At 47.6% G+C, this 12123-nt stretch overlaps 1 protein-coding gene across 3 annotated transcripts in view; it reads right to left on the bottom strand.

Moving 5' to 3' along the window:
* ATG4A (autophagy related 4A cysteine peptidase) overlaps positions 1-12123 on the bottom strand; it is a 176807-nt gene that overhangs the window by 29514 nt on the left and 135170 nt on the right. For all 3 annotated transcript variants that reach the window (XM_078688781.1, XM_078688780.1, XM_078688779.1), the window contains exon 12: positions 2172-2283. In XM_078688781.1, the coding sequence (XP_078544907.1) occupies positions 2172-2283 (112 nt within the window). The remainder of the gene's footprint in view (positions 1-2171; positions 2284-12123) is intronic.

The following is a 12123-nucleotide window of genomic DNA, read 5'->3' as shown; positions in this document are numbered from 1 at the left end:
AACGCAAGAACTATTGTCTTTAGCGAAGCTTGTTTTTTAATAGTTATGGAGCGGCTGCTTTTTTATTGTATGAGTCAGGAATTTTCTTTTGGCAACTCTAACAACAGTCCTGGTACTAGCAGTAGTAGAGGTCTAGGTGGTGCTCTCAACTGCAGGGTCTGCATAATGACCAACACTTCTCATAAGAGGGGCTTCCAATGGGATGTTAAGTTTGGATGCCCCCCTGCCAATACTTCCTGGAAGGTGGTCATTTCATCCACCAGTCAAATTCTTGATGGGCAACACATGAACAATGTCTGCGTATTAGAGAAAAAGTTACTATTTTAAAAACCCGAGGCTCTATCAGGAGATAAAGATGGCTTCCTTCAACGTCTGTGTTCTGTGGTGGATTACCTTCCGATAGATCACAAGAAGGCTGTGGAGAAGGGTGAGGTGCCCCCTAAAGGCACATGGGGTGTGGTGGTGAGTCCTCTTTCTGATAGGCGACATTGAAGTCAGCTTGGAGACCATGACTGCCAGTGGTTCTGGAGGCACTGCAGTGGTTGTAGAAGAGAACTCAGTGAGGTCTGTTGAGGATCTTTTGCATGTATTCTAAAAGACAGAGTAGAGGTGTTGGACTGCCAGTCAAAGTGAGCAAAAGACACAGCCTTTTCCTTAGCGGCAATGGGCCTCAATTTTGTCTGAGGGTTTTGACAGGGGCTAACGCCAGGATACCCTTTAGGCCACGGTAGTGCTTTATTAATATCTTTTCATTCATTTATTCAACTGAACTGCATGTTGACATTGGACATTGAAAGTTGCAACAGTGAAGCTATACTGACATTGAATTTCTTTACATCAAACAATGCCTTGAGTGAAAGCAGTACAATGGCAAATGAGTCGGTGACATCAGGGACTTTGAATGTTTCGACAGTGCCAGTGGTGCTTCGAAACTGAAACTGATCTCAACTGTGAAGGCGAACAGGAGAGGCCTGTACCTTTTGCTGATGTTAAGAGCTTGAACATAGATTGAAAATGTCAATGACTTGAGTGGCACAGTTGAATATGTTTTATTTTTTCTTCCTCTCCTCAGATCTGTTTCTCCAAGAGTCCTTTGGACCGAAGGGCTGGGTCACAGTGGAATACGATGCTTCCCTGGAGGTACTCTTCTTTTTCTTTTTTTCTTCAGAGATCTTCCAATTTTTCTTTCAGTCTTCCCTTTCCTTAAGGGCCCTCTTTGACATTTTAGAACAAACCTCTGAGTCCTTGGTGGAGTGGCAGCTGGGAGACACACTTGTTGGGGACAGTTGCAGCTTTCTTTCTTCCAAATTAAAGAGCCTTTGACAAAATAATAGCCATTCTGACATTATAAATTCAGTTTCAAAGGCAAGATAGAAGAACACTGATTGAAGGTAGTAGAAGAAGATATCTGACAGTATAAGTGCACAAAAATAGGTAAAAACTACGACAGTGCTCCTAGGTACTCGTCTCATGAGCCAGAAAAGAACCTGTCTCCGAGAGCCAGTACAAGGCAGCATGGGCTTTGAAGCCTATGTATCTTTAACCGCATGCGCGCTAGAGGTTTTCCCGCTGCGCGCTGCAATTCGCAAAAACCCTCGTAACGTGACAAGGTCAGCTCGTCACAAGCGCAGCGCAGGTAACGCCCATGACGAGCTGACCTTGTCACACGCGTCGAAGGGGTTAAGGAAGAGAAAATTAAGCCTAAATGTTCAGACCTCCTTTTACCTCATTCTAGATCGGTATGTGCACCTGTTTACACTTTTGGGACATCAAACACTCTCCCTTTCACACAAACAATGTTCTGTTGAGAATGAAACCAGTGAAAGCCAAGCTTGACCCTTTACTTTGAAGTTCATTCATTTTAGTGTACGATGTTTTGTAAGTGGTCTTCACCATCACAGAAGTGAATGACCCACTCCCCGAAATTGTATTTCCAACAGTGCGCTGAGTCGTATGCACTGAAGCCACCGAGAGCCATACCTTCTTTAAGTTCTAAAATGACATGTTACAAAGGAAAATTGGGGTGATAAGAGACAAGCATTGGGCAGGAAATCCAGCCTCGACTAAGCTGTCACACTATATTAACTGTACTCAATCACCAATCTCTCCTTCCAATTATGTTAGTAGGATGCAAGCTCTCTACTGTCAATGATAAATCAGCAGTACAATACCTGCTCCCGTAGTGGTCACTTCTGGTTTTGATGGAGGTATGAAGGGAGGCCAGTGCGGTGGATGCTTTGGTACTAACTCGAACATCCGTAAACTCTGTTGCTTTAAAATTTCCTTATGTAAAACATGGAAGACAAAAACAAAATATTAATCTAAACATCTTTTTGGCCACGATAATCAACTATGAGCATGCGGATAATGCATACCGTTGGACAAAGCAACACAAATAGGGTAGTTCGATAACTTGCATATTTTTCCGAGGTAATAAAAGAGAATGATCAAGTTGGGGCTGAGTTACAACTAGAGGAGTAGATCACCTATAGATTGTATAAACTTAGAAAACAAAAGGACAGTACAAAACTGCATTCTTCTCTTCTAAGCGCTTTCTGCACTATTGTTTCAACTTTTCCAAAGTTTATATGTTCATGCAACTAAAGTAAAGAAAAACTCCCATGATTTGAGTTAGTGGTGATGAACAGCAGTGTGTGCCACAAAGGCAGGAGGTGAAGCCACAGAAACGTCAAATTCAATCTCCTCTCTTACTTTAGCATCAAACTCTGTGTTCTTTATTGGCAGATAAAATACTACTAATAGAAAATTATCGGATGAGTTAAATACCCCAACATTTGTTAAATTTCGGAAGGTCAAGCCGGCAGGAATTTAACAGGGGAAATGTGTACAGTATTTACCATACCATGCGGATTTTGGTGTGTTAAACACAAAAATCAGCATTTTAATACCCAGTGACTCGTAATTGGTGCTATTTTCGCCCCAGATAATTAATGAATGTACCCGATAAATAACGAACCCCAGGGTCTTGTTATTCACCAGGTGCAATAAATAGCACTTTTACTTGTAAATAGGTCCCTTGGCTATTAGGATTCTTTTGTGCAAAACATTTTTTGGCGAATGAGACCACTTTTACCATGCACGGCACATACGTTGAAAAGGCTACCAACGTTTCACAAGAGCTGATGTGTTCACTTTTCAAGCATCTCTAACTGTAGTCTGGTGAAAGGTACAGTGGCGGGATGGGAAAATAGTTTATCAATAAAATGATCAATATGTATCCCTTATCTCATTCATACAGAATTCAATATATAATAGAGAATCCTAACTTCAGTTGAGCCGTTTCTTGCTATAAAGCTACATAATCGTATTGTTAACTTTTCGTCACTTCATCATGACCTGATGTATAAAGGAAGAGGGTCTCTCCCACGAGATCAAAATAAATTAATATATATATGTGAGAAGTTGGCCTGATATGCAGTGCTCACTATTCTAGTGATCACTATGTATCAGTCCAAACAACCCTTATTGATGATTGGTTGTAAGTCAACCTTATAGACCAGCTATCCTAGTAGCATGGATACGAGCAGTCTAAGGCTAAACTCTAGAGGGCGTGTTAAGCCAGCTGTTTTACCATCACATTACCCCTTGAACACCAAGTGAAAGGACACCACACAAGTTGTTATCAAAAATAAAGTATATTTATTTATAACAAGACTACCCTGGCTCTTTATGAGACAGGGAGCTAAGCACACAACAAAACTCTTAAAGAAATACTGAAAGTCGCACAATTTACACAAATGCCCGAGGGGCACGAAAAACCATATACACAAGAAGTGGAATGCGAAGTTACTAGCAGGTAAGTAATACTTTTCTAGACTGTAGAAACGCTAGGCCTACAATGCTGAACCCTTGGATTTGAAGCAGGGGGCCTAGGGACGCCGTGTGCAGAGTGGGAACTCTCACGCGTAATGCGGGAACAAGTCTATGGATACTAGCAATCACAAAGTTACTGTTCTCGGGCGAACCCGACTAGGTGGGTCGAAAACAAGAGTGAATCCGAACACTTAGGGTGTTGGACTATGCTGGAGCACCGGAGAACTCGGTTTACCTAGCCCAGGGGCTGCGGCTGCATAGGGTTCAAGTTGCGTCGGAAACCCTCGTTGAAGAACCAGGAGCCTGAAGAAAGAAGTTGCTGGCAGGCGGCCAGTGAAGAAGTTCGTGGTGATCCAAGCCTGGATCAGGGAAGAAGAAGACCTGTAAGCAGAGGGGACCAAGTTCTGAATCACTAGCCAGTGATTTAGGTGGGCACCAGAGTGGCACCGGACGAAGTCACCTCGACCAGGTGAGTGGGCGCTGCTGGGCTCTGCAGTCTCTCGGACCAGGAGGCGTTGTCGGCGACCAGGATGGAGGTGCGAGCTGTCCCACGAAGGTATCTGCTGTCGACGTCGCTGGACCCAGGATTGGGGCAACAAGTCTTGGCAAATGCAAGCCCACGCGGTGGACTTAAAATGGAGTCTGGAGTGGACCAGGAGGGTCCAGGGTGCTCCTCTTTTGGAGGGGAGCAAGGGCTAGTCTGGAGCAACAAGACCAGCGGTGTTTGTCGTCGTGAAGCGTCGTAAGAGGGCCACTAGCCAACGGGCAAGTGACCTGGACAACGCGGTGAGCAGCAAAGAGCAGAAGGGCCCCACGCAGATCTCGTGGATGCAGGGGGGCTGAACTTCGGTGCTGGAGCTGCTCAGGGTCGGGGCTTCTCTTACCCCAAAGCACTCAGTCGAGGGTCACTCGGTGGTCGTGCTGGACAAGCGTCGTGCAGTCTTTAAAGATGGCCGGTCCCTCGAGGTCTCGTCACACCCACGGATCACAGCTGGGCTGATGATGCAGGTTGAGGTCAGAGGTGCCAGGGAAGCCGGTTCTCGTCGTGCTGGGCAGTCTTGATCCGGAGGAGAGACTTACAGCAGACCGCGATGCTTGGTTGGTGCCTGCTGCTGCAGGGTGACTACTCCTTAGTCACAAGGGAGAAATCTTAGGAAGAGTCTTGAGTTCCTCTTGTAGAAAGTCGGTTCAGGATTCAAAGATTGATCTAATTTGGAAGGGGGCCAGTTCCTACCTTTATCCTGAAAAAGGGGGCTGGCACGCGACTAAGTCCTGCCCTATGGGTGGGACTAGGAGGGGGGTGGTTACACCCCTCTCCTTTGGCGGGCTTTTCCCCAGCTCAGGGTCTAGTGTGCCCCTGGAACTGGTTCAAGCCGGCCTATGCATAGTGAGCACCGGGTTGCCACTTGCAGTCACCTTCCTCTAAAGCCCTGCCTACCTAGGATACACAAAATCCTGTCTGGGACGGTGCTGGCACCGCCCCTGACAGGAAACCCTTTGTCCTTGCCTCCTGCGCTGGGAGGACTCCCAGCAACAGGAGGGCAGACTTGTGTCTCGGTGGCAGCATCCATTTTGTGGAGCTAAGGCTCTGTCTGACTTTAACCGGGGTTACAGGTTACCAACATGTCGTGTCCCTCTAGAAGGGTGGAATGCTAACCCCGTCGCCAGAATTGGCGAGGGGTTAGTATTCCAATTCGTATGACACCTTACTCGACATGTTTTGATAAAGCGATACCAGAGTTGGCATATAACCGCGAGGATTATAATGCACTTAAGAGTATATGGTATGCGATATCATGGAAACGGCTAAGGGATGGATCCCGAAAGCCGCAGACAGGCTCAGCTCATGCCAGAGCACTATCTCACACGATTCCAAGCACTCTGCCTTCAGGATTGTCAAGGCCTGCCATAGGAGTGACTGATAGGAGATCTGTGTGCCCATTTAGGTTTAGATATAGGAATACTATATCTAAAGCAGAGGGTGAGTACACCACTTTGCCCCAGCTGTCAAGCAGCCAGTTGTGTCTGTTTGGTTAGTCAGCCCAGGGGTGGCATAATACATGCTGCAGCCCCTGGGAGACCTCTGGGTACACCTCAGCCCTGGGTACAGGGACTTAGAGAGGGCCCAGTGCCAATTCAGTACCTGGGTACAATTTGGAATAGAGAGAACAGCTAGGCTGTGGGTCTGATTAGCAGGCCCACAGCCAGGGAAAGTCGTAAACCAGTGAAGCAAAAAGCAAAAATCTGGGTGATCATAGGATTGCAGACCCTACTCTCCTACATGACCCCCCCCCCCCAAACTTTGGGACAATAATCTAACCTTGACCAGGTGAGTCTTCTTGCTCTAAGTGGAAATACCTGGAGAGCCCATCAGCATTGCCATGATCAGTACCAGGTCTATGCTCCACTGTAAAATCCATCCCCTGTAGGGAAATGGACCACCTAAGTAGTTTGGGGTTTTCACCCTTCATCTGATTTAGCCACAAGAGGGGCTTATGGTCGGTCTGAACTTTGAAGTGAGTGCCAAACAAGTATGACCTCAACTTCTTCAGGGCCCAAACCACAGCAAAGGCCTCCCTCTCAATAGCTGACCAATTTTTCTCTCTGGGGGTCAGCCTTCTGCTAATAAAAGCAATGGGCTGGTCGTTACCATCAAAATTCAGCTGAGATAGAACAGCTCCCACACCCAACTCAGAAGCATCTGTTTGGACAATGAATGTTTTGGAGTAGTCTGGACTCTTTAGGATAGGTGCTGTGCACATGGCCTGCTTTAGGTCATTGAATGCTTTCTGACAGCTTGCTGTCCACTGAACTTTCTTTGGCATCTTCTTACTTGTCAGGTCATTGAGTGGTGTCACAATGGACCCATAATTCTTGACAAATTTCCTATAGTAACCAGTCAGGCCCAAGAAAGCTCGAACCTGAGTCTGGGTGGTTGGAGGAGCCCAGTCCTGGATGGCCTGTATCTTGCTCTCCAATGGCTGAACCTGGCCTCCACCTACAAGGTGGCCCAGGTATACAACCTGTGTCTGCCCTATCTGGCACTTTGTGGCCTTGATAGTGAGACCTGCCTTTTGCAGTGCCTCTAACACTTTCCTCAGGTGGACCAGGTGATCCTCCCAGGTGGAGCTAAAGACAGCTATATCATCAAGATAAGCTGCACAGAAGTCATCCAACCCAGTGAGAACTTGATTCACCAGCCTTTGGAAGGTGGCAGGTGCATTTTTCAAACCAAAGGGCATTACCAAAAACTGATAATGTCCACCAGGGGTAGAAAATGCTGTCTTGGGCTTGGCTTCCTCAGCTAACCTGATTTGCCAATACCCAGCTGTCAGATCAAATGTGCTTAAGTAGTTGGCAGAAGCCAATCTATCAATAAGTTCATCTGCTCTTGGTATTGGGTGGGCATCAGTCTTAGTGACTGCATTGAGACCTCTGTAGTCTACGCAAAACCTCATCTCTTTCTTACCACCCTGGGTGTGAGGCTTTGGCACTAGAACTACTGGGCTAGCCCAAGGGCTATCTGAGGGCTCAATGACTCCCAGCTCAAACATTTTCTGCACCTCTGTCTTGATGCAGTCTCTGACATGATCAGGCTGTCTGTAGATTTTACTCTTGACAGGCAGACTGTTCCCAGTGTCAACTTCATGGGTACACCAATCAGTTTGGCTGGGTGTCAGAGAGAACATATGTCTGTAGGATTGCAGAACTTGTCTACAATCCTGTTGCTGATGTTCAGAGAGGCTGCCACAAAAGACAACACCATCTACTGACCCATCATCAGGATTCTGAGAGAGCAGGTCTGGGAGAGGGTCACTCTCTTCCTCCTGTCCCTCATCTGTGGCAATGAGCAAGCCCATGTCCTTCCTGCAGACATATGCCTTGAGCCTGTTTACATGGAGCACCCTGAGGGGGCTCCTGGGAGTTCCAAGGTCCACCAGGTAGGTGACCTCTCCCTTCTGCTCAATGATGCTGTGGGGCCCAGACCATTTGTCTTTGAGTGCTGCTGGGGCCACTGGCTCCAGCACCCACACCTTCTGTCCAGGCTTGTACACAGTCAGGACAGCCTTTTGGTCATGCCAAGCTTTTTGGAGTTCTTGGCTGGCCTCAAGGTTTTTAGATGCCTTTTCCATATACTCAGCCATCCTGGAGCGGAGACCAAGTACATAGTCCACAATGTTTGTTCCAGGCTTTTTGAGAGGTCTCTCCCATCCTTCCTTTACCAAACAAACGGGTCCTCTTACAGGATGCCCAAACAGAAGTTCAAAAGGGCTGTAGCCAACCCCCTTCTGTGGGACCTCTCTGTAAGCAAACAAGAGGCAGGGTATCAGGACATCCCATCTCCTCCTAAGAGGTTCAGGTAGCCCATGAATCATCCCTTTGAGGGTCCTGTTGAATCTTTCAACAAGCCCATTGCACTGTGGATGATAGGGTGTAGTGAACTTGTAGTTGACACCACACTCCTTCCACATTGCAGTCAGATATCCTGACATGAAGTGTGCACCTCTGTCAGAGACAACCTCCTTAGGGAAGCCCACTCTGGAGAACACTCCAATTAGGGCTCTTGCCACAACAGGTGCTGTAGTGGTCCTAAGTGGTATAGCTTCAGGATACCTGGTGGCATGATCCACCACCACCAGTATAAACTTGTGCCCTGATGCTGTCTGGGGTTCCATTGGACCAACAATGTCAATCCCCACTCTTTCAAAGGGTACCCCCACCACAGGTAGTGGTATGAGGGGGGCCTTTGTTGTGCCACCTGATTTGCCACTGGCTTGGCAGGTTACACAGGAGCGACAAAACTCCTTGGTATCTTCACTCATGTGAGGCCAGTGAAAGTGTGTGACAAGCCTGTCCCACGTCTTGTTCTGGCCTAAGTGACCTGCAAGGGGAATTTCATGGGCCAAGGTAAGAAGGAAACCTCTCTGAGACAAGGGGATGACCAGCCTCCTGGTCGTACCAGGTTTGGGGTCTCTTGACTCAGAGTAGAGGAGTCCATCATCCCAGTATACCTTGTGGGTACCTGTGGCATTCCCAGCAGCCTCAGCAGCAGCCTGCTGTCTGAGGGGTTCAAGTGAGGGGCAGTCCAACTGTGCCTTTCCCAGGTCTTCCCTGGAGGGTCCCCCTGAGCCCAGAAACTCAACCTGATCAGGTTCAAGCTCTTTAGGCTCAGTTTCCCTCAGTTCCTGTAGATCAGCCTCCTCAGAGACTTGATCCACAACCTGGGGCAAGGCTGTGCCTTAACCCTACTGCTCCTCTTCTTGGGAGGTGTCTGGTCCATTGTTCCAGGATCCAGCACCTGTTCAGTGGGGCATTTCTTGGCCTGTGACCTAGTCACAGCAAGCACATGTGCTGGCAAGCCTAACATTTCCATGCGAGTCCTCTGCTCCACTTCTGACCATAAGGATGTTTCCAAATCATTGCCCAACAGACATTCTACAGGGAGGTCTGAACTAACCACAACCTTCTTTGGGCCACTTACCCCTCCCCAGGAGAAATCAACAATTGCCATACTATGGTGGGTAGTGACATTGCTGGCATTGGTCACTAGGTACTCTGGACCTAGCATGATCTGTCCAGGGTCCACAAAGTTAGGTGTCACCATTGTGACACTGGCACAAGTGTCCCTGTAGGCCTGAGCCATCTTTCCATTAATTAGAGGTGTCTGCCTGTATTTGCCCAAAGTATTGGGACTTGTGTCAGGGGATATATCCACATCCCCTGTACAGACAAGGACAGCCTGAGTGAGTGTGCCAACTAAGTTGTCAGACCCCTCAGTTCCCAAGGTTAACCCAACTAATGCCTTGGGAGGTGCACTACCACTGCTGACTGTACTAGGGGGTGCAGTTGCCCTAGGGGCTGTAGTGGTAGGAGTTTGCCCCCCTCTTTTGGTGCACTCACTAAACCAGTGAGACTTACTTTTACAGTACTGGCACCACCTTTTTGACTGGCCTTCTGGAGTCTTCTTTTTCTGCTGTGAAGCCTGACCCCCACCCTCTTTGGTTTGTTGGGGACCTGTTGAAGACTTCTGGTCATTGTGTTCACTCTTGTTACTACCCTTTTGGTCTGCTTTCTTCTGACCACCCTGGTTCTGGTTCTGCTTGATCCTTGTTCTGACCCATTTGTCTGCCTTCTTTCCCAATTCTTGGGGAGAGGTCAGATCTGAATCAACAAGGTGCTGGTGCAACAACTGGTTCTGACAATTATTTAAAATCTGTTCTCTCATCATAAGATTATACAATCCTGTGTAATCAGTAACCTTGCTACCCAGCAACCAGCCCTCCAAAGCCTTAGTGGCACAATCCACAAAGTCAGACCAGTCCTGAGACTGAGTTTTCTGGGTGTCTCTGAACAGCAACCTGTACTGCTCAGTGGTTAAACCAAACCCATCAACCAGTGTACTTTTCAGGACCTGGTAATTGTTAGCATCCTCAACTCTTGTAGTGAGGAGCTTATCTCTACCTTTGCCATCAAAGGAGAGCCACAGTATAGCTGCCCACTGACTCTGGGGAATGCACTGCACAGTGCAGGCCCTCTCCAAAGCAGCCATCCATTTCTGGATGTCATCCCCTTGTTTAAAGGGGGGCACTATCTTTGTCAGGTGTTTAGTATCTAAACCCTTCTCTTTTTCTCTTGGGAGATTGCTGCCACCAGTGGGAACTATCCCACTCATCTGCTGCTCTCTAGCAAAGGCAAGCTTTTCTTTGGCCAGGGCAAGTTCTTCCCTTTCAATCCTCAGAGTAGCCTGTCTCATTCTGGCTTCATGCTCTCTTCTCTGAGGGGAAGTCAATCTCCTCTGGGGAGAGTTCCTTCTCCTCTGAGAAGAGGCATTAGAGTGCAGAGATCTATTGGAGTCCCTAGAAGGAGATCTATTTCTCCTAACTCCAAGGTTAGGCCTAATCAGGGTCAGTACTGGGGGTCCCCCAGATCCTTGCCCAAGTAGGTCTAAGTTGGCCCTAGTGAGTCTGCTGACTAACTCCGGACCCTTGTCTGCCTCATCCCCAGAGAGTTCCTCAAGATCCTCCTCCTCAACTGCATTTTCAGTGTCAGGGAGGTCTGGATCACCAAGGTGTCCCTCTAAGGCTGGCATACTCCCATCTCCCTGAGATGCTTTCCTAGCATCATAAGTCTCTAAGAGACCTAACAGAAAGGGAGTGGTGGGGTTAGACCCCTGTTTCAATTTCCTGGAGGTACACAAGTGTCTCAACTCCTGGAAATTGAGAGCTGCATATCTTGAGATGACCTGTGGAGGGTCAACCGCCACAAGGGGAGTCCCTGAGGACTCTCCCTGGGTAGACATGCTTTTCTAGTGAGGTGTAAGTGGTGCACTTACCTACACTATATGTTTACCTACTGATCCCTTGCTAGAGTTGTAGTTTAGGGTGTGCTAAGCCCTAGGAGCTACAACAGCTGGTTCAGTAGAACTCAGAGTATTCTAAGCTAAGTTATATGTACCTTAGTACTTATGTGATCTTTCAAATGATATTCTTAGGATACGTGTGGTAAAACAACAGCAAGCTCAAATCCCAACCGCTGCTCACCAATGTGAGAAGTTGGCCTGATATGCAGTGCTCACTATTCTAGTGATCACTATGTATCAGTCCAAACAACCCTTATTGATGATTGGTTGTAAGTCAACCTTATAGACCAGCTATCCTAGTAGCATGGATACGAGCAGTCTAAGGCTAAACTCTAGAGGGCGTGTTAAGCCAGCTGTTTTACCATCACAATACCCCTTGAACACCAAGTGAAAGGACACCACACAAGTTGTTATCAAAAATAAAGTATATTTATTTATAACAAGACTACCCTGGCTCTTTATGAGACAGGGAGCTAAGCACACAACAAAACTCAAAGAAATACTGAAAGTCGCACAATTTACACAAATGCCCGAGGGGCACGAAAAACCATATACACAAGAAGTGGAATGCGAAGTTACTAGCAGGTAAGTAATACTTTTCTAGACTGTAGAAACGCTAGGCCTACAATGCTGAACCCTTGGATTTGAAGCAGGGGGCGTGGGACGCCGTGTGCAGAGTGGGAACTCTCACGCGTAATGCGGGAACAAGTCTATGGATACTAGCAATCACACAGTTACTGTTCTCGGGCGAACCCGACTAGGTGGGTCGAAAACAAGAGTGGATCCGAACACTTAGGGTGTTGGACTATGCTGGAGCACCGGAGTACTCGGTTTACCTAGCCCAGGGGCTGCGGCTGCATAGAGTTCAAGTTGCGTCGGAAACCCTCGTTGAAGAACCAGGAGCCTGAAGAAAGAAATTGCTGGCAGGC

This window comes from Lissotriton helveticus, chromosome 4_1 (genome assembly GCF_964261635.1).
Source record: "Lissotriton helveticus chromosome 4_1, aLisHel1.1, whole genome shotgun sequence".
NCBI lineage: Eukaryota > Metazoa > Chordata > Amphibia > Caudata > Salamandridae > Lissotriton > Lissotriton helveticus.
This window is presented reverse-complemented; position numbering and strand designations above follow the sequence as displayed.